The following is a 22,400-nucleotide window of genomic DNA, read 5'->3' on the forward strand; positions in this document are numbered from 1 at the left end:
CCAATGCTAGTTAGGTGACTTGCAGATTAATTTAAGTAAATGAATTAAATTCCAACACGTCAAAGATTTAATCTTTTATGTTTTACTTTCCCTTGTGATATGTTTTATGTTTTTATGTTCTTTTCTCTCTCATTGATCATTTTATGAGCCCTCACATTAATTGTGTGACCCTTCAAGAACACTGGACTGAACAGACTGTATCTACAACTAGCTCGACCTCATTCTAGAGACAACAGTAAAACGGATGCATCAGTATCAGCAATCTTAAAATGTTACGTTATAATATTAGGAGTCACATGAGGACATGGAGCTGCAGAACAAATACTTTTACTTGTGATGCTTTCAGTATATTTTGCTGCTAACAGTAGTATTTGTACTTTGCTCTGTTTGTTCACTTATTTAAATGTTCTAAATACTTCTTTCAAAACTGTTTGTTTGAGACATAATTCATTGAACAAGTTGTGATGCAAAATTAATGAAAAGTAAAATTAATGAAAGCCAATGATAATGTTTTTGGCTCTAACATCTATCATGTCAGATTTTCTAAATTGAGCATCCCCCACAAGTGTCATCTTGGTCTTTATTTTGGCGCTGTGCATCCTAATACCTGAACCAAACACTGACAGTTTCTGCATTTTGTCAACAGGCATACACAGCAGAGCCTTTGAAGTTGTGTGTTTCTCTAAATACAGCGAGCAACATATCAAATCGCTCCCCGAAGAGAGTAGACTTCCTTCTCACATCAAAAAAAGAGTTGTAGTTCCAGCTAGCGCCAACATATTTTGTGCAAAACTAAAGTAGGTTAAGCAGATTTGGTCCTCACAACATATGACGCAGATCTCACTCTGTCGCTGTTGGGCCTGTCCCCCGGCAGTGCTAATAATCCTGCCTGCAAACAAGCTGTCAGTTTCACTCACTTCCCTACTAATGTAATACCTGTTACTGGAATGTTGAAGGGGAGAATTAGAAAAAGGCAGCTCCTGGTTGGAGGCGAGGAGGTCAATCTATAAAATGACTGTGGGTGAAAAAAGCAGGAATGTTGAGCACCAAAGTCACATCCCTGATTCTCCAACAGTAAACAGTGAGAATTGTTATTGCTCTACAATGATGATCAAAAAGTGACATTGTTCTTATATGTTCAGCTCCTCTCCCAGCTGGACACCTTCGCTCTGTTATGCAGAGATACAGCAAATGCACCATAATCCTTCCAGACAAGGACAAACCTCCAATAAACACTGGACTTGCAGCGGCACCTGAACGAAAGAAGAGCCACTGGTTCCAACGATCCCAATTTGTGATCTCTGTTTTAGTTAAAGACTTGCTCTACAGGTCTAAGTCTGTAGTCAACGATTAGGGCTCTCTGATCCTCAGCTGATAAAGGGCAACAATCTACCGGCACTCCTGATATATGGCCACACCTCTTTCCTTCACTCACAGTTTGCATGTTTTCCTGGTTTGTGAAATACAAAGATAAGCCAGAGGAATCATTGAGCACAAGTGCTCTCTCCCCAGGCTCTTAGGTTATCTGTTGTGCTTACCGCCAACTTAAGGAAGCATTCATTATAAGTGTTATGTGTGTGAAATTGTTGGAGTCACACGTATAATCCATGTTTGAGGTTAGATTTGTAGACCTTCATCCATTGAGTCCCCAGCATGTTGCTACGAAATACCAAGAAGCTTTTGATTCATTACTATTTACTCCATCGCCTTAACTATAAAAGAATAAAGACTGGATTACATTGAACCACAATCTCCATTAAGACGCTCTCGTACGTGACACTATCATACATTGTGAGTAAGTTCATTCACACCATTCTTGAGCCTAGTTTCTACAAATGTTTGTATTGTTTGCTCGTAGATACATTTTGTAGTGTTTATTGGTAAGATTAGGAGAGCTGTCAACAGGTTCATGAGGTCCCAAAGAGTATCTAAAGTGTGTTTACAAACTGAAATGGATGGAATATAATGATATAATAATAACAACAGGGTGCTGAGGTCATTAAAAAATGATGAGCATATCTTCATTTGGCATTGTTTAGTGTGGCACTCGAACAAGTTCACAAATCAACATCAAAAAGGTGTCCCAAACTTTAAATTCTGTATATTATATTCTTCTGTAAAGCTAAAGCTGGTTAACTTGGCACCACCGCGTCTATCAGGTCACTTTGCTGCTGCTTTGAGCGATAACCTCTCCATGATGTCATGGAAAACTAGAATTGTGGTGTACAGAGGGGTGTACACCCCCACAGAGGAGCTGTGCTTCCATACAACAATTCTGCTATTGACCGGTTTCTCAGCATGCACACACACACACAAACAAATACACACACAGACGTGCGCGCACGCACACACACACACACACACACATACACACACACACACACACACACACACACACACACACACACACACACACACACACACACATTATTAGAAACTGATAGATTGTAAGATTTACTGTACAATATTTTTCATAAAGAGTTACTGGTGTAAAACTATTCATACTTAATCAGCCCTGCAGATGCTCTTACTGTACATGTGTGTGACAGGACGGATCTAATGAATTTAATGTATTGTGATGTCAGTTGGACATACATGAAGTCCACATGGTTCTTTAGTCTCCAGGGAAGATCAAACAACTTTCATACAAGTAGCCTCCTTTATGTGCCCAACTGCAGGCAAAGTAAGTGTGACTACACACAGCATCACAGAAACACATCACATTGGGACAAATGAAACAAATAAAACAGAGCTATATTTCCCTGACTGTAAATTGAAGAAATAAAGCTTACCAGTGTGTATGGAGCAGGTGCACTGAAATCCTGTCAAACTCGCTGATGCTCAGCTTCCCCCTGGGAGCACGGTAGCATAATAGCACACGAGTGTCCTCCCAGTCATGTCCCTCTCCGGGATTGGCTCTGTCCCCTGGTGTATTCCCAGTCCGGGCGTCCTTCCCTATCGTCCTCCGCTCTCTTCTTCTGCCTCTCAATGCAGTGGAGTCTCTGCTGAGTGTGTAAATGCGCGCTGCCCCTCGCAGAGAGCCCCCCTCCAGCAGCAGACTGAGCGGACCGGTCGTGGGAGTTGCTCTCTTTCCCTGGCCGAGCCTGCAAATGCAGCACGGAGGACCTTTGCCAGTTTCTCAGCTGTATGCAGTATTGATGGAGTTGCTGAGGGGATGCTAACGCAGCACCTCTCTCTCTCTCTCTCTCTCTCTCTCTCTCTCTCTCTCTCTCTCTCTCTCTCTCTCTCTCTCTCTCTCTCTTTCTCTCTCTCTCTCAAAGACCTGACTTGCCAGTTGAGCCTGATCAAAGACTTGCTGCCCTCCCCACTGTACTGACTGGACTGACTCCCCACTTACTGCCTGCTTGCTGTGCATGCATTGTGCTGAATGCAGCAAGAGTTAACATGAGATATTGTTAAGACTTAGCAGAGTGACATAGTGTATTTGTACTGCCCACCATGAGGCATGCAAATGACTCCTTAGTCTACTGCAAACTATAAAGCACTGTAACAGCTCTGGTGTGCTGCACTTCTTTCAGTGTGTACAGCAGTGGGAGATTTAAAGAGTTAAAGTGCAGTTGGTGCAGTAAATCCCAGTTTCAGTCAGGGGGTAGAGGGGGAGCAGGATTAACAAGGTATAGTGAGTCTTATAGAAATGAGCTCCCAAGATATTTCCATTCCTTATGCTCTCACTGTGGGAGGAACTGTGCCTCGCTTTTAAACAACTGCCGGGACAAGGTCATTCAGCCAATGATCTCAGATTAATTTCTGTGGAATTAAGGACACAGGATGAAGGTTCGGATGCATCAGTGACAACCCTTTTGTTGCTTCCCTGATGTGTCCAAATGAAGGAACAAACGAAAGAAATGAAAAGAATGAAGATTTATCAGATGAGATTTCTACTGGCCACATGGACTGATTGTATTTCTACAGTGTGCTGACAGCTGACACGTGCACATGTGCTCCATTGTCAATATGTTTGTGTTGCTCTCTGCATGTGTTCGAGCACATGTAAAAACAATGGAGTGAAGCCATGAACAACAAGAGGACTGATCAGGGTCTCCGGGAGGCACTGATGTATCACTCTGTTTAATTGAATTATGGGGGAATCTCTTCTGCAAGGGGCTGGAGAGAACTGCAGCATCCAGAAACCCAGATTAAGACAAAAGATGGTGAAATTAATCATTCATAGCCAGATGATATAAAGGGTAGATTCAGCCCAACTGTTAATTAAATCCAAACAGAGAGACCGATAAGCAAATGGGCATGTTAACACAAACTAGACACAACTTCATATGATACAAACAGATCCTCATATGACGTTCAAAATCTGACAAAACATGTCCAAATTACTTGTCATCATCACAATGTAAAACAATGTATCAGAGCCAAATAGTGTATTAAGGAATAAGAGGAGCTCGTTCTCCAAAACAAAATGTAACACAGATGCGCTGCAGCACTGGAATGCAGCTCCTGTTAAACTATTCACTCTTCGCCCGATAGTGGGCTCAGTTGATCAGGTTTCTATTTGTAAAATACTGACTCATGCACAGGGCTGGAGAGAAGCCAGTTACTTAGTGCAATGCTAAATATCCTAATGTACTTTTTTATTATGAATTTACATTAAGCTATTGCTGTTTTTACGATACTTAACATTATATTTTATACGGTTCCATCTCTATATTTAGAAGCCACAGTGTTGAAAGATTATCCAGATTCTTACTTAAAGTTCTAAAATCAAAAGCGCACCTCTAAGTCACATGATCACACATGTATGTATATACATACATACATGAATACTGTATGTAACTCAAAGGTCTATAGGCCTACAGTGTGAAAACTGGATTGTTTTTGTGTCTCATCTGAAGCCCATTTTTGAGAGCATCACTGATGTACTACCAGCTGTTCAAAGCAGCAGAAAACAATAGTAACTTTGATTTGTTTAGTGTCGGTACTGCTTGTATTAACAGACTAGTAATCAATTTGAGAAAACCGGTTGCCTAATAATCTACTGTCACTTAACTGGTCTAGAGCACATTGACATCACACCTCAATGAATGTAAAAGACAATTCTTGGTTTAAAAAAAAAAATAATAATCTAAGCGGTTATTTTTATAATCATACCTTCATTATTTATCTCGGCTCTGTCAACTTCAAAAGAATAAAAACTACTCCAGTTGTTATTATGTCACATTACTTTAATAGTTGGTGAAAAATGAATGAGGACAATCTCATATTTAACCAGAAGCAGACACGACTAAAATGTGTACAATTTGACTTAGAAATTTAAAAAAATACAACACATTTAGCAGTCATGTTATGTCAGTCATAAGTGTGATTCTTATATGTCATAACTCCACACACCTCCATGTGAAGTATATTAATGTGCAGAAGACACATTTGGCAATAAGAAATCTATAAAACCTCCGTCTTCAGGTAGTGCTTTGTCCTGTGCTTCGCCTGCAGGCTGTGTGGCACACTTGCTGGCCTCTGGTCGTAGTCCACCATGCACACAGCGATAAAGAAGAGAGTCCCTCCAATGACAAGAGCCAAACCTCCAAACCACCCAGAGAACATCGCCTCTCCATACTCCCAGCGAGGCATCACATCAGGGAATCCCTCGTCCCAGAAGTCCACCACAGTTGTGTAGGCCACAAGGGAGACAGGAGCCAGAGTGGTGAACCCCGACACCCAGGACAGCACCCCGCCGAGGATGAGGAGCCTTCTCTTCAGGCCGGGCTGCCCCGCACACATCCCAACCCCCTCCAGACCTGGGAAGGCAACCAGCAGAGCGAACCCTCCAGTGCCTACAGACACTAACATGAGCACCCTGGAGATCTGCAGGTCCATCGGCAGCCCCATGATGGACTCATAGGCCTTACACTGGACCCCTACCTCCTCTGTGTAGAGGCAGGCGTGCCAGAGTCCAGAGTACCAGTTCTCCACTTCGTTAAGTTCAGAGTTCATCGTCTTCCACAGTGGAAGGAAGGTGGTGATCAGAGAAGTGACCAAACCTCCAAACGTCACAAAGAGTGCCGTCCTTTGCATTATTATAGGGGTTAGAAAAGCCATCTTCTGCACTCTGTGCTGTGATTCTTGCTCAAGTGTGCAGGTCTATGTAACAGGTTGGAGGATCCAGAGCTCTGTGGCCCGTCCTACCTGCTGAGGTGGCAGGACCAACCGGGCCAGCCCACTTATCCAGTTCTCTTAATAAAATGCACCTGATAAGTGAGAGATAATCCAGGACTGTGACAACAGATGTTTCAGTGTTCAATATCATTCCAGTGAACAAGGAACTCTGTTTTTAGATGAAATCAAATATGTCCAGCGGGATTTTGGGCTGTGTGCACACAAGTGAACCTAAATGAATGAAACATGAGCAGGCTGGCCACGGGAGCGACACACAAAAAAGAAAACGACTTAGAAGCTACTCCAGGCATTACTTTAATGGCCTGTTTTTTTAAAATTAATTATTCAGACCATCTTTTAAGGCTGTGATTATTTCACAGGAGTTGTTTTTCTGATGTCACTGATGAGATTTGGTCCTTATTTTAGTTAAGACATTTACACTTTGAGGAAATCAAAGGAGGAGCTTTCGATTGGCCTCATGTCTCGAGTATCTGGACTATGAATAGCACTTTGTGTTCACTGCAGCAGTACTTACAAGAGTCCAAAAGAGTCCAACACACTGTGAATTCCACTGAGGGTCTTTACAGAACGTGCAGAACAAATGGCAGCTAACAGAAAACTCCATCTAGTGCCTTTGCATTTAGGTCAAACTTTATATAAATAAACTATATAAATAATAATTCACAAAATGCAACATTTTCTTACAATCTGTTTCTAATATCAATGTAGTTGTGATGTTTGGTGTTGGCATGACTAAGTATTTTAGTATTTTCAATTTATTAAAAAAATGAACCTATTACATGTTTATTTTGCTCACGTTTATCTTTGCAAGAGCAAAACCTTGCAATAGCTGAAGGAATTCGGCCTCTCAAACCAAGGTGCATTGTCTGACCTTATCATCCATAGATCTGTGGAAACTAAAACCCCTGAAGGATGTGGCTAATTTGATGGAAGGTCAAGGCTTAACCTTCAGCTTTTTCACATAGCGTATAGGTTACAATGGCTTTGGGTCTAAGTCTTTAAGATTTCGATTTGTGCAAAGATTAAAGATGAAAATATTTGTGAATACTCCACTGGGAGACTTTTATCTTATATATATATATATATAACAGAGCACGGCTGACAACAGGAATACTGAAAGGACCTTGGCATTGAGATGAAAAGTAAGTCTGCTCTTTGCTTGATTGAGTATAGGATTAATGGGGACATATGTATATGAAAAACATACTTTTAAGTGCTTGTACACATTTAAGTGTATATTTAGTCCCTTCAAATCCCCAAAATGTGCCATAACAAAAGTCAGTGATTCAATAAGATATTCAGATGTGACTCCTCTTGCGGTCATCTCCAGGCTTATTAGAATTTTTGTGAACTTAAATTAATCGTCACATGACTACTGATGCTTAGATGAACTTCAACTCTGCATTTAGGAGAAAGTTTGGGTCTCACTCAAAGACACTTCAACATGCAGAGTCAAGAATCAAACCACAAATCTTTTGATTAAAGGATGAGCCGCTCTGACCACTGATCCACAGCAGCCCCTCATCCACTGATTTACTCCCTAACTTTGCAAACAAAGGTGCATCATATTTTTCTCACAAGCTAATTAAAGCAGACTAGAATTTTTCAGGAGAAGGACTTAAAGAGACAGGCACTAAAACGGAGCGTTTCAGACAGAAGTTAAATACAGGTATATTCAGACAGGATGAGCATTAAAATATGTAAATCAGTGCAGGAAACCCAAAACATAAGTATTAAAATGAGAATGATATGTCCTTTATAAAAAGCAGCTTAAAAGTAGTTTAGGTCAGAGGGTCCAGTATGTTCATAAAGACTCAACAACAGGGCCAGATGAGAGGTCGAAACATCATTCATTATAAATACTGGGCTTCTATAGGAAGCTCACTTCTGGCACATTTGACCATATTGTGATTACAGCCAAAAGATGGTTGTGCAAAAACTTAAATTACATTCTAAGATAGTATACTCATAACAGACCGCTAAAAAGGCCTGTTGAAAGCTCTAAGAAATTATACTTTTGAGTTGGTGTAACGTGAACTCTGTACTTCACGAGAGTGCAGAGTGCAGGGGCCCACAGAGACTCGGCACAACAGGACTCATTTTCTATAAGATTTATTAAGGCTTTAAATACATGGAACCCATGTGGGTAAATATTTAATAACAGCATACTGATGTCACTAAATACACATTGCTATATATTGTAGATAGACAGGGATTGTTTGTTAGTATTGGTAAGAAGTGATTAGTATTACAAAGATGTTTGCCAATAAAAATAACATTAAATGGAACAAATAGCTTTCAGACAGACATACATTCTAATTATTTTCATATAATGAATATGATTCCTTACAATGTTTAATCCAGGCATGATAACGGAGTTGAGAATAATACAAGTGATGAATGTTTCGAGTAATCATCCACTTAATAGTATACGTTGATAAAGTTGTATTTCGGTGACTGTATCTGAGCAGAAAACACCTGAGAGCAAGACCTGATCTACTATAGTGTCACAAGTATCAATTATTACAGTCCACTGTATATCTATAAAAGGAAATGCAGCAGCAATACTGAGCAGAATAAAACCTTGCTAACCTTTCCTTTGTAATCAAAATAAATAAAATCACAAACTAAAAACACATAAAGGGATTTTCTGAGACAATTTAACACATTGTAACTGAGCTAGAATGTAATTAATTCATTGATTTCATCATTAAGTTGCAGAGTGAGAGCAATTTGATAAAACGTGGATAAAAGCCATCTACGGTATGCGAGTCTGGAGATGTGTGGGCCAACATAAAGAAAAGCGGTGCGCGTCGGGGACAAAGGAATGACTGGAAGTAGGTTGAGCAGAGATGCATGGCTTCTGTGAGAGGTGAAAAGAGCCCGGCTCTCGGCGCCATCCTAAATGTCGGAGCCCATCTCAGCACATTGTTTGTCTGATATGTGTGTAGCTAGAGACTCAATGATGTCCAGCAGCAGCAGCTGGCTGAGAGACCGCAGGTTGGGGAGCTTGGATACCTTTAGGAACGGAGGAGAGTAAAAAATATAGAGAAAGAATAAGCCATAAATTAGGACAAGACAATGAGTCAAAACAGACGCAAATGAGGAATAAGCAGCACTTGATTGCTTATGCAAAATGAAGATAAACAAAAAGAAGCAGAAACAGTAACAATAGAGCTAACACTGCAGTGAAGCAGGGTGAAAATTGAGTGCGTCGCTGTTTCTTTGAATAACAAACAATAATCAGAGTGCACTATGACCCCCGTTGCAATCTGATGAGGTGCTTGTACAGCCGGCCGGCCTGTAAACAGCCTCCTCTCTACGTAGCAGATGGAGGGTGATCCACTAGAAGGCCAAAAGGTGTCAGTGTCCCGCAAAGGAGACGAGCCTACAGGGTTAGCTCAGCTGCAGTGAGTGGGCAGCAAACCCCCAGGGCTCCGGATACAAGCCCACCCACCTTAATGAACTGGTGGACAATAATGTGCAGGCAGTGCTTCTTCATGTCCAGAGCCTGGGTCTTATCAGCTGCCTCCAGAATCTGAAGTATTGAGGAAAAAGTGGGTGAGTAAATGATTCACTCTGTCTAAGAAAATGTCTTCAAGTATGGGACAAAATTAGGTCACTGCTCCCCTCCTGTGGGTGAAAACACAAATACCTGCAAGACATTCTCCACAGTGACGTTCATCTCCAGATTCTGCTTGCAGTAAGCCTGCAGCCTGTTGTTTGAAAACCCGTAGTAATATGGTGCAGCAAAAAGATAGCTGTTCATCACAGGTTAAGGAAGTGAACAAAATGTTTCAGAACCTTTATGTGATTTAGACAGTGAAATATCCACTTGTTATATGCAACACATAGGAAACTATAACAATGGTCAGCAAAAGACATTCATGATCTCAATATACAATGTGTGTTTTTTTTCCATTTAAAAAGTACAAATGTAGGATGATGGCAAGTACTACTCGCCCATCTTTTAGGTGGTTACTTCTCCAGTCTGCCCTTCCGCACACAGCTGATGAATATGAAGTTTGTTCTCACGCTCAACGCTCATAGCTGATCAGCTGACAACCAGCCATCTGAATCTGAGAAGGATACAGGGAATCTTCTGGAGGCATGTTGACGTCACCATAGTAGATATAACGCAGCATGGACTCAAAGGCCTGCTTACTGGGAACCATCTCACCAATAGAGATATTAACCTGACCGTCCACAGGCATGAAGGAGCGGAACATCGCCTCAAAGTAACTAAGTATAAAAATATAGATGTTAAAAAGTGTCACTCAACTGAAATATCTACATTTGAGATAATGATGAAATAGTATTAGGCCTGGTCCCTAAAATGTTTGTACAATATGTATCTCTTGCAGGTCATAGGCTTACTTTTAAATGTACTACATACATTTACATGAAGTATAAAATAAAGTATTGAGTAAAATAATCATGTTTATTTTCCATAAGGTTGACGTAAATATAGAATTAGCTTTGGTTCACAACGCAAAACAATTTATAAATAAATAAAAGCAAAATGCTGACACATTTTTGTCATTAGGAGTTAAACCATCCCGAGCAGTGAGAGTGAGTAAATCATTAAAAGCACATTCAATTCAATTTAATTGACTGAGCTTGACATTATTAAAATAGGTCTGATAACTTGCTCCAGCTGCTGCATGTGTGTTAAACAGATCATAAACACTGTGTTGTCCCTACCTAGATCGTGCTGCCAGTATGGCTTTATGAGCAGGTCGTGGTTGTCCATCTAACAGCAGGACAATGTCGCAGAACTCCAGGCCGCCTCCCTCCAGATAAGCCTTCATGTCCTGGACCAGTGAGGTCCCGATGTCCACAGGCTGGTCGGAGTACAACCTGAGAGGAGGCTGCTGCTTTCGTCGCACAATCTCCACAATCAGTTGAGTGGACAGACGTTCAAACTCCTTCGTCATAATCACCTGGTTGAAGTGCGACTCCTTCACCACAAAATTAAGGCAATGTTCCTGGAGGAAGAAATACATTGTTAGCATGTATGTAAGGTTATATGATTATTCTATTCACCTTTGTTGATTGAAAATGTAACACTTATTCTACTGAAGACAATCTTAACGTCAACCATAGAAGGGCAGTAACAATGACATTTGCAGCAGGTGTAAAAGGAGTATTTAACAGTTATGCAGACGTACCTTGAGTTGGTCCAGTTGCAACTTGTTGGCATTTTCACAAACACTGAGAACGTTCTGTAGGTCGACAGATGCCTCAATGTACTGCACACACAGCTGCTCGAGGCGGGAAAGCTGAAAACTAAGGGCCAGTTTGTATACATCCATAATTAGAAGAACATCCTGCACATGACCTACGGAGACAAGCAAAGAAATAATTATCAGTCTTTTTTGTCTCTCTTGGGGATTACTGCAGGTACAATCTAAAGATGGATCAGAGCAACCATAAAGGTAGAGGCACCTCTGCGGGGGTACTGGATCTTGTCCGTGTAAAGGAACTGCATCAAAACCTCAAAAGGCTGGGCCTCCGCTTCTCTGATGGATACTTCTAGCATCGGCCTGTTGGCTGCTGGGATATCCCTCGGGCTTCCAGTAGTCCCTTCGTCACTTTCCTCACTGCTGTCCTGTTTAGCCTTCTGCACACAAAGACAGCAGATTATGCAACAATAGCAGTGACTTCTTACCGTTACAACTGGACAAGATACTTCATAAAACAGCTTTTTCAGTACAGAAGAGTCAACAGAATGTCATGTTAAGGGAGGCTAAAACTAGTTTTAGGCAAAAGCTCGTTATCTATTCTGATGCATAAATTCTGAATAATTTTATAGTTTTATCTGCTCTCCACGGTACCTCTCCCTCTCCCTCTCTCCCTCTCCCTCTCTGATAATCTTTCTTTTATTATTTAAATTAGTCTTCAGTCTGTGTGATAGTTGAGTGAAATGAACTACAAATGCCTGCATCTGATTTTCAAGTTGTAATGTATATTAATATCTTCTGACAACACCGACAATCACCTCTTGTCTCAGAGGAAATGAAGTGTGCTCTGACCTGACGCTGCCTATCCCAAGCCTGCAGGATTTTCTTTCGTAGCCACTGACATCTTGCAGTCACGATGGCAATATGCCCCAAGACTCTCTCCTCCCTCTGTAAACAAAAAAAAGGAGTCAAACAGGCTTATCCAAAAAGTTGGGTACTGTAAATGTCACTTTTCATCAGCAGTTTAGAGGTTTAGCCTCCGAGTATCACAAACCCACCTCGCCCAGAATAAACTCCACATCACAGAACTGACGATTCTCCCACAGTTTGCCATAGTCCTCATGGAGAGTGCACTGTGGGTAGCAGGAAAACTGCAAGAGAGAAAAACATATTTTTAAGAGCTATACAACTTTTAGAGTTATTATGCAAACAAGCTTGACAAGTTTGCTTTAGACAGAAAAAAGAGTTTCGACCATAGTGTCCAAAACATATTTAGAGCAAGTGCTTAACAAGGAATTAGTTGAACATTTACCTGGAATCTGTACATCTCCCCACTGCGCACATTGTTGTCCACAGTTCCTCCAAAGATGTACATGGCATCTTGAATCACAGCAGCAGCATGGAAGAGTCTCCCACTGGGCATCTGAGGGCCCCGGAAGGTGAAAGCAACAATTGCGCTTGTTACGTATTTGTGATATCGTTCAACCACTTTTATCATCCGTTGATCCAGCCCTTTGTAAATTCATACCTCACTGTCCATGCTGGGATGGATCACCTCCCAGCTCTGAGAGTCCACATCGTAGCAGTGCAGTTCATTGGGCAGAGTGTTGTCAGCCGCACCTCCAAATACATACAGGTGACGGTCGAAGGCAACCATCGTGTGGCCGTAACGTCTCTGGGGAGGAGGAGGGGAGCCCCGCAGTAAGTGTTCGGTCGGGATGCGTGTCCACCTAAGAAGAAGGAGCAAAGATTAGTCCCATGTAACCCTGGCAACTACAGGATGAGTGACTGAGGTAAATTCATAGGCACAAGAAAATAGTGTACTCACATGTGGCCCTTGAACTCAAACTGGAAGAGGTTGTTAGTGATTTTGGCTCCACTCTGACCAGAAAACACAAACATCTTGTCCCTGCATACAGCTACAGGGAAGTTGCAGCAAGATGGAGGAATCTCACCACTTTGATCGATCTGATGGACAAAAAGGTAGAAACAGAGATGTTAACACATACAGTACAGTGTTGGTGAGCGTTGTACTGTTAATGTGTTTTTTGGTTATAGTTATTAAAATTTAATGTACTGGCCTCTTCCCAACAGGCATGTTCTCGATCTTGCAGATTGATGGTCCACATGTCATTCAACCTGCACAAGGGAGAAAAATCTGTCATTATTATATGCAAAACACAAAATGTTAATTGTGACAAAAGCAAATCCAAAGTTTGACATACCTGGCATTCCCATCATAGCCAGCAAATATCCACAATTTATCACTATAGACCGTGGCCCCGTGTGCAGACCGAGCTACTGGCAAGCTGAAACAAAGACAATGGATAGGAGGACTGAATTCTGAAATTTAACAAGCCAAGTTTTTTTTTGTTTTTTTTTCAGATTCAAATCAAGAATATTAAGCTTTGAAAAGTAACAGTAAAGTTTATGTGAACTGATCACCAAAATCAATGTTATGCCGCCATTATAAATCCCAAAAATAATTTTGTTTCCATGTGAAAGAAGAAAACATTATTCCCTGCCATTTAAAGTAAACACAGCCATCTTGCGCCAAAGAAAGCTCTCAATAAGCTTCAATTAGAGAAACAGAAAATCTGCAGCTGGTAATTTGCTTTTTAATGAACATTTTTACTATAAAAAAGAGAAGAAAAAAAACACAAATAAAAGGTAACATGTGTTTAAGAAAGCCAGCTGAAATAATTAGCCAGAACACAGATCTTTAAAAACACTTTACCTTCCCTCCACTTTCCATTCAGTCCACTGCCCTGTGGCAAATTTGTACTCAAAAAGGTCATTTTTGTTTTTCAGGTTTGAGTTTGAGTAGATGTCTCCAGTGTAGCCCCCTGAAACATATCAAGTCCATCAATATAGCATCAATATCACCTTAGTCTACATGTGTAGCACGAATGGCTGATTTTGAGAAACATAAGCTTATAGAAAGTTACCAAAAACAAACATGCTGCTGCCGTACACAACCGCTGAATGGTGATATCTGGGAGCAGGTGGAGTTCCAGTGGTGAAGGCTCTGTAGTAAATATTACACCAAAGGCAAAAAAAAAATCGTATTTAACAACAGTTTGTCACTCATTAAATTGCGTATTTAACGTGGAATCGTGGATCACTGTAAACTTACCGACACCAGGAGCAGTCCTTCACATCAAAACGAAGCAAGTCGTTCAGCATGTTCTTTCTATTGGGTGACAGGAAACGTAAACGCATGTCCTGTGGGCACAATAAGTATGAAGCATGCACTACTCACCCATTGTCTCCCCCAAATACGTAAATGGCATCTCTGTATGCCACAACAGTGTGCTTACTGCGCCTGAAGAGAGCAGATGGAGGTCGGGATGAACACCATGATGAACACATGCAGATCAAGCCGGTGGAATTCAGGTAAACTGCACCTACTCATCTGTCAACATGTTACCTTGCGCCAACAAACTCATCACACGGAGGGAGTCTTCTCCAGCGATGAACGGTCTCAAATGGGCCGAAGTTCAGCGTCAAATATTCCACGCTGTCGGAGCAACTGTGGTCAAAATCAACACTCGGGGCCACTTTGGTTGATTTTAAGGACATTGTTGAACTCGTCCAGCTGAATCTCCTCTCAGGGCCACTCATCTGTAGACACGTCCGGAGCCGACGCCATCGCTAAAGGTCAGCTCTCCCGCGGCCATGTATCTGACTGGTATATCAATCTTTAGATCAAACTGAAATCTCTGTATTTACGAAAGAGGGTTGCGGTCTTTCTCGACTCAGCGTTCGCTCCTTGTTGTGGCTTTATGCTTAAAAACTAAAATTAGCAGCATAGCTCACTGAGGGGCTAACGAGAGACGTCTCGCACAACAGGCAACAGTTACCTAACCGTCAACCGGTAGACAACAACGCTCCGCAACAATGTCTGCCGTATCCGGTTCAATCCGTCTGCTAAGTTAGTAAACATACGGAGTGAATGAGTCCGCAACAAGGCGCCAGACACAAAGGCTAACGTGCAACTAGCAAAACAAGAGCGCTGTCAATAAGTCGGCCAACCACGCCCACGAGCGCGAGACGTGTGAGGACTTCACTTCCTGTATATAAAAAAAGAAAGAAACATTTAACCCTCATCGTCCAAAAACAAAGTGTACCGTTAAGTACATTCGTTAAACACGATACAAAGGTCAGTAGGGTTCTCCTTGTCTCCTTGACTCGCGTGTGTGTGTATATGAGGAACCATTTATATCTCTTTTTCATTGTGGAGACAGTATGAACAGGTGTAAATAATTAAATGAATCTTAAAAATGTAAGAAAAATGTATGAATGCTCCACTGTCACAGAACTTACTGAATAGAACAGCGCATCATTAATATATATAACTTATAAGTAACTCTAGTATCATGAAAATATCTATTGTTTTGATCAGTTTATCTGCACGCACCTTAATATTTAAATATGAAATTGTTGGGAAGCCATGTACATTCATGCACAATTAATAACAATATTACTACTTTTTATACATAAAGTAATAGAAGGATGAAACAGTCACCAATTGAGAGTATGCTGTCAATTTTATGAAACAAACATCAACATATTTGCAATATTACATATAATGTTCACTTCATTTTGAGGATAAAAAGATTATCATTTCTTACTAAGAAAAAAAAAGAAATGTATGGAGGACTAAATCAGTAAATTACAGATACATCAATATATAACTGAACCCATTTTTAGATCATAACAAGATAAACAAAGCTAAAAACAGAATATATATATATATATATATATATATATATATATATATATATATATATATATATATATATATATATATATATATATAGTAAAAAAGAATAATACAGTCCATTAACAGGAAAAACATGTATATCTTTCTCAATGTTATTCCCCTCTGTACACGGTAGTCACAAGGCTGTGTAAACACAAGTTGGCGGTGTTTAACACTGTCAGGCAGTCAAAGCGCCTTCGAGACATGATTAGTGTGGCTCACTATGCAACAGTCTCACCACATCATCAGTGTACCTGCCAGACACCTGCCAAGGGCGAACGCTAGGAGCGTTTACAAAGTGATATCAGCAGAATCGACTACAACTGCAAAGAAGCGAAAATGTTAAATCATAGTGCACAAAACTCAACGCAAAATGTATAATATGCTCTAAAAACTAAATTAATATGGAAATTATGATCATCATTGATTGCATAGTGCTGTACATTTAATTCATTGATTTTTTGCATATTATTGCTAAGACCTTTTCTTATGACCTTACAACATGCCGCTGCAGAAAAAGCACATGTGTAGAGTTATAATAATTATAACAATGCTACATTTGATTTACATGTAGCAGCTCTGGGAAGAGAGCAATCGTTAGCATTATTACTTACACCTGGATTAGACGCGTCGACGCGTTTGGTGTGAACACACCATTACACCTGTATGAGCTTTCCTCGTTATGACAAGTAAAAACGGGTGCTGATAGAAAGGTCTGTATTTGCTTCCCTATTATAAAAATGATGTCTGATTTTGTCCTCCATAGACAGTAAAGTGGGGGTGTAGTTCTTACATTCACAATTTTTACACCTGTACTTTAGCCCTTGAGGCCTTTTTGATGGCCCTTTTTCAGTCCCGTAAAATTTAAATGTTTAAACTTTGGGAGATGGACAACAAAGAATTGGACAATTTTTAGCTCAAAGCAAGGTAGCATTCTTTCCATGTTCTCAAACAATCTTAGAATTTGGCAGGGATGCATTTTTGTCTTTATTCCATTACAAGTCTCATAATTAGTCCTGGCCTTCATTATTCACTTATGTACATTAAAAAGCTCAGAGTAAGAACGTGTAATTTTTAAAAAAGGATCTCACAAATATTGACAACAATTCCAAGCCTTATCTGCATGTAGTAAACTGGTTCAGTATTGTAGATTGTGAGGTCTATAGTATTTATTTTCTCAAACATCTATTGAATTCATTACAGCGCACAATCATAAGAAATGCCAAAAAGTCAACGTGGGTGCATATCAACAAAATGGAGAGGTCCTAAGCTTGAAATATGGCATAAACCTTGTAACCTGTATCAGCCATTCAGCCAGACTCTTCTTTTAATACAGTCTGTCAGAGTTGAATTGACCCCTCTTGCTCGCATGTCGAGTCACCAGTTAATGATATCTCGGACACGGCCCCACAGCTTTGTGATCCACAGGTTCACCCCGAGCTCTGTTAAGTACTGGAGCTCTGGCATCAACATCTTTCGGCACAACTTCCTATGTGCCTTGTCCACATTCTTCTTCAGATTATAGCCCATTATGGACTTCTCTCCGATGGGCTGCCAGGGCTGCATGGCTGTCTCTCTGATGCTGCCAGCCTCTACAGCTCGACCCCCGTCAATGCAGATGGACGTCATCTCTGCATTCCTTCGACGAAGCTCTGCCACATCTTCAGCCATTCGCCGCCGTCCATATGCATCAACTTTCTTCCAAAAAGTGTGGTTGAAATGCTGGTATAGCTTCCAGTCAACAGCGTTCCACTCAAGAGCCCTGGCCCTCAGCTCAGGCGTGAGTTTAGACACAGTGGACCCCTTGCGGGCGTTGAGTTTGAAGAAGAGCACATCGTCCATCTCCCAGCAGAGGGCATCCTTGAGCAGGATGAGTGATTCCTCAAAGTATTCTACCAGCATGACCAGCTGAAAACGGTCAGCGATGACTCTGATTCCCTCTTCTACCCGCGGATCATCCCGCTCCAGAGTGTTGTCCTGTCCAAAGTCGAAGAACAGCAGATTTTTGAGGTAGAACGCGTTGAAGCCCGTTGGATCAAAGTAGTAATGAGGCTCACGTAGAAACTCAGTCAGCTTGTCATCACCTGCTATCTTCCAGGTAAAAGGCACCAGCCGGCCAAAGTAGTGGAATGATGACTCAAAAAGCTCTGCGGGGTCTCGCAGAATAGTGATGTAGGAGGTGTCCACAGGTAGCAACTTGGTCACCTCGGGTGCATTGAAGCGCATGTGATTACAGATAATGTTGAAGCACATTCCAGGTCTGTAGTCTTTAACCTGGGAGCGCTGGAACAGGGTCGGATAGAAGAAGTCATTTCTGCTGTTCGGGAAGGCGAATTTGAGTTGGTGCTTCTCACCAAAGCGGAAAAGGATGTTGAGGAGGGTGCTACTGGCTGTTTTGTGAGTCTTCATGAACATGATATCTACTTTAGGGGTGCAGGTCTGGCCAGTAGTTTGTTGTGAGCTGTTTGTGATTTTTTTAGGGTGCAGCTGGAACGGACGGTGGGCACAGGAATAAGGCACTGGGACCCTACAGAGAGGAAAACGATCAGATGATGAATATGCTGATGAATTGTGCTCTCACAAGAATTAAAAAAAAAGCAGCAAACCATCACTGTTAAGAGGCTAGAACCCCAAAAACATTGCTTAAAAATTGCTTAAGAAATTTGACCCACTGTATGTTTTACATTGTGTTTTCGAGATTGCCTGTACACTAGTGTGCCAAGTCTTACTCAAGGTGACTGAAGGGGATCTGCGGGGTGGAGAGGCAGTAAAGCAGGATTGTGCAGCTGGTCAGGAGCGTACCAAGAACCAGGCCTTTACACATGGACCTCCACTGCCTCCCTGGCTTGGCGGCCATGGTCCAGCAGAATAAAGTGATTACCTTCAAAGCACAGAAGTTCATCATCGTCATCATCGTCATCACTATAATACACGTTTTCTACCAAACATTTTATTATCATACTCTCAAAGTATATACAGTGAAACCTTTGTATTATGTACTCTCTGTTACAAGGAAAGCTTTGAGGACACAATGACTTTGAATGATTTATTCACATAAATCATTTAATATACTTTATACTTTGAAATAAATTAAAGTATAAAGTGACCCTACGGATAACAATCTTTGTTCTCTGGTTTCTGTTGGAGTAGACACAATGACATGAACGTGAAAATAACATTAAAAACATAAATAAATCCAATGCAATAATAGCATAACATTGTAATATAACAGCGAGGTGTTAATTCAATAAGGTAATGTAAGTTTTCTGTTAGTGCTGTCATCACGTGGACCATAAGTAAAAGTCCTCACAGGAAGTTGCCTTCTGAAGGTGTTTAAAACACGTTCACAGTTAAACCTACATTTCCGTTTCACCTCATTACTCTTGTCTGTCCACTTCAAAAACATTTTAAACATAGGGTGTACTTACGAATGTATGGTGAGCTTGAAAATTACATACTTGTAGCCTACAATGACCCAGTGTTACCCAGCTGCCCCATAAAGTAAATAATGCATTACTGTGGAAAGTGATATTGTATTCCCCCCTGCTGTCTGCCGTAAGACGAGCCTCCTGCTGACGCACTTACACAGCTAAAAAACTGACACTGATCACCTGGAATTTAAAGCATTATGTAAACTAATGGGACCTTAATACAGAGATAGCAGTGTTTGAGGAGGTGCACTGTTTTTAGATTTTATTGCTGAGTTTAGAGTTAATAAATACTTCCCCCCTTTTTCTTTACAATTTCAATAAGCAAAAACTGATGAAAAATGTAGTTTTGCCACAGAGAAAGAAATGCAGCTCAGTCTAGGTAAAATCTTTAAAAACAATCTTTGCTACCTGACTGTTGCTTAGATTGGAGGGGGACTTATTATGTTATATATATAACAGTGGAGGAAGAAGAGTTCATATACTATACTTCATGTACAGTTTGGTAGTTTAGTCCAATGGTACCCAACCTGGGGGTCTGGCCCCTCCATATGATCACAAGATAAATTTGAGTGGACGTGAGAAGAATATTTAGAAATAAAGAATTCAAATTCAACCAAATGTACTTAATTTGGTGTGTCATTAATTATTCATTTTTGGAATCAGTCCAGCTTTGGGTTAGACATCTGAGATAGACGTCTTAAGCCTTCATGCTGTTACTATGTGCACCTTGATCCTACTGTAGAGTCACATTTTTAGTTAAATCTCATCATCAGAGCATTACATAAACATTACTCTCCAAACAGCTAAAAGGGTATTTCTGCTCTTTGTCTGGATTCCATGAAGGGACTATTATGGAGGCATGTAAGAGCCCTTTCTCTCGGCCATCAGAAGCCACTCTGTTGCGAGACATTTGAGGACGAGGCTAGTTTCAGGTGGAACAGTTCGGCCTGCAAATGTAGCATGAATTTTAAGTGACATTGTTTTCTCTCCTGCTTCAAAGGATATGCCAGCAGTACCTTTAAGCCTGAGGTCACATTGGACAGATACATGGTAGTGTTATTGTACAAACTAATTTATCATTTTTGCTTAAGTTTTCCCTAAAAAATGCCATGTAACCTCAATGTGTGTTCTTGTATAACTTGTGCATCTGTTATAATACCAACTGTTGCAGCCTTAAGGCAATTTTATCCTGAACTTTTATGGGTGTGTGCACAAAACTCAGATATACAGTATCTATTGTACTGGTATAAACTCTGAGGACCAGAAGTGATATTCATTAAAGAGTAAAGTCAGGATTATCTTCCACTGTTTTCTTTGGCTGCATTTACATAGCTAACATTTTTGGAATTATAAACTTTGCTGTTTTTCTAGATCATTATCAATATTAAAAAGCACAAAATAATGTTTGTATATATAGCGCAAAAGTTTGAAGTAGGATTTCTTACCCTCATGAGTCCAAAGATAGACTAATGTAAGCGTCTCTTGTCCAACTGCATGGTCCTCTTCATTTGCATCCGGTCCCATATGACTAATTAAAGTTGACCCCCCTCTTACAGCAGTTCTAATGTCTGGTCCTGACATACGCATACTGGTTCAGACTTGCACTGTCCCGCGCTCCCTTCGTCTCACATGCAGTGCGACGGAGCTCACTCATCTGGCTGCTGCTCCTCCTCCTCCTCCTTCTCCTCCTCTTTCTCCCTGCATGAGCACCTGCCGCCTCCACCTGAACTTTCAATTCCAAAAACTGATCTTGGAAGACTCATCTCAGCCCCTGTGACGTCAGTATCTCCGTCAGGGGCGTGCACTTGTCAGAGAGCATGAAATAGGAGGGAAGCAAGACAGGGAAAGGGAGAGAGGCTGTATAGTCGCCATTCTGTGATTACACACAGAGGGCTATTGATTGACACTGGAGTCTGAGCTGCAAGCTGATAGGTGGAGTGAAAATGGCGTAAAACGCACAAAGGCTCTAATTGTTCCACTAGACCAAAACCACTCCGTCTGTATTGTCTGAAATGCTTTAATTAATGAAGCAATCTGTCTATACATTCTGTATGAGGGACGTATACTGGAGTTATGGACAGATTAGTTATCTGCACACACTGGGCCATCTACACAGCCTTTGTCACGTGGCAGTACATGCTATTAAATTAATAATCCTATAGTTTAATGTAAAGTAAAAGTTATCAATAGTTTAACTTTTTGACCTGCAAGCTGTGGGATGAGTTAAAGTGCTACTATTAATACAATCTCTTGCGCAAGACAGCAGACATTTGAAGAGAGAATTAAATGAACAATCAAACCCGAGTAACAAGTCCATTTGGCTGTGCCAGACAGGATGCAGCAGTATGTGGTCATAACGTTTCAGCCATTACAGTACGTGTGCATCGTCTCCCTCTCCTCACTGAGAGCCCCGATACTTAGTGAAGGGGTGCAAGATTCATGCTGCTCATCCCACACTCCACATGCTCAGCCATGACACTGCTGCTTTTGTTGAGCAGGGTGTGCCTTAGTCCGCAGGCACCCAGAATGCCAGGCTGAGGACCGGACTGGGTGGGCATGCGTGGAATGTAGATCAGGGTGCGAGAAGGCAGGCAGTGATACAAACTGAATGAGGCGATTGAGAAGAGCGGGGCATGACTGGCCTGGCCTTTGGCCCACCACGAGCACAGCAGCGTCTCAAGAAGGCAGAGGGCCCCATGCTCCTTCGTCATCGACGCCCACTGTCCATGTGGACAAATTGCTCAAAATGACCCACTAACAGCACAGTGCCCACTGCACAGATGTGCTTTTCTGGGACAAACTGTATTTTCACATTATTCAAGTATATTTTCTGATTCCTACACAGCTGTGGGAAGAGACACGCAACAGGAA

General features: G+C 41.2%; 4 protein-coding genes across 5 annotated transcripts in view; all 4 read right to left on the minus strand.

Annotated features, from left to right (window-relative positions):
- The window catches only part of LOC137779287 (apoptosis-inducing factor 3), a 14,701-nt gene extending 11,515 nt beyond the window's left edge, over window positions 1-3,186 (minus strand). For both annotated transcript variants that reach the window (XM_068566911.1, XM_068566910.1), the window contains exon 1: window positions 2,793-3,186. The gene's annotated coding sequence lies outside the window, so the exon portion shown is untranslated. The remainder of the gene's footprint in view (window positions 1-2,792) is intronic.
- A 2,229-nt stretch (window positions 3,187-5,415) lies between these two features.
- Window positions 5,416-6,072, minus strand: cldn26 (claudin 26). Its single transcript, XM_068566840.1, has one exon. The coding sequence runs from the start codon at window positions 6,070-6,072 to the stop codon at window positions 5,416-5,418; it is 657 nt and encodes a 218-aa protein (XP_068422941.1).
- Window positions 6,073-8,276: 2,204 nt separating this feature from the next.
- lztr1 (leucine zipper like post translational regulator 1) lies at window positions 8,277-15,340 on the minus strand. Its single transcript, XM_068566822.1, has 19 exons — window positions 14,764-15,340; window positions 14,596-14,658; window positions 14,470-14,526; window positions 14,282-14,361; window positions 14,071-14,179; window positions 13,559-13,642; window positions 13,415-13,472; window positions 13,162-13,301; window positions 12,862-13,063; window positions 12,646-12,756; window positions 12,392-12,484; window positions 12,186-12,281; window positions 11,599-11,773; window positions 11,322-11,491; window positions 10,855-11,138; window positions 10,243-10,392; window positions 9,806-9,911; window positions 9,608-9,688; window positions 8,277-9,168 (listed from the first exon to the last, which is right to left on the minus strand). Exons 1-19 carry the CDS (start codon window positions 14,955-14,957, stop codon window positions 9,052-9,054), a joined length of 2,370 nt encoding a protein of 789 aa, XP_068422923.1. The 5' UTR covers window positions 14,958-15,340; the 3' UTR covers window positions 8,277-9,051.
- Window positions 15,341-16,179: 839 nt separating this feature from the next.
- Window positions 16,180-21,199, minus strand: gal3st1a (galactose-3-O-sulfotransferase 1a). Its single transcript, XM_068566357.1, has 3 exons — window positions 20,975-21,199; window positions 18,828-18,979; window positions 16,180-18,625 (listed from the first exon to the last, which is right to left on the minus strand). Exons 1-3 carry the CDS (start codon window positions 20,978-20,980, stop codon window positions 17,476-17,478), a joined length of 1,308 nt encoding a protein of 435 aa, XP_068422458.1. The 5' UTR covers window positions 20,981-21,199; the 3' UTR covers window positions 16,180-17,475.
- Window positions 21,200-22,400: the final 1,201 nt, after the last annotated feature.

The sequence above is a fragment of the Clinocottus analis genome, unplaced genomic scaffold (genome assembly GCF_023055335.1).
Source record: "Clinocottus analis isolate CAN_PGR_092001 unplaced genomic scaffold, fCliAna1.0.p SCAF_7, whole genome shotgun sequence".
Taxonomy (NCBI): Eukaryota; Metazoa; Chordata; class Actinopteri; order Perciformes; family Cottidae; genus Clinocottus; species Clinocottus analis.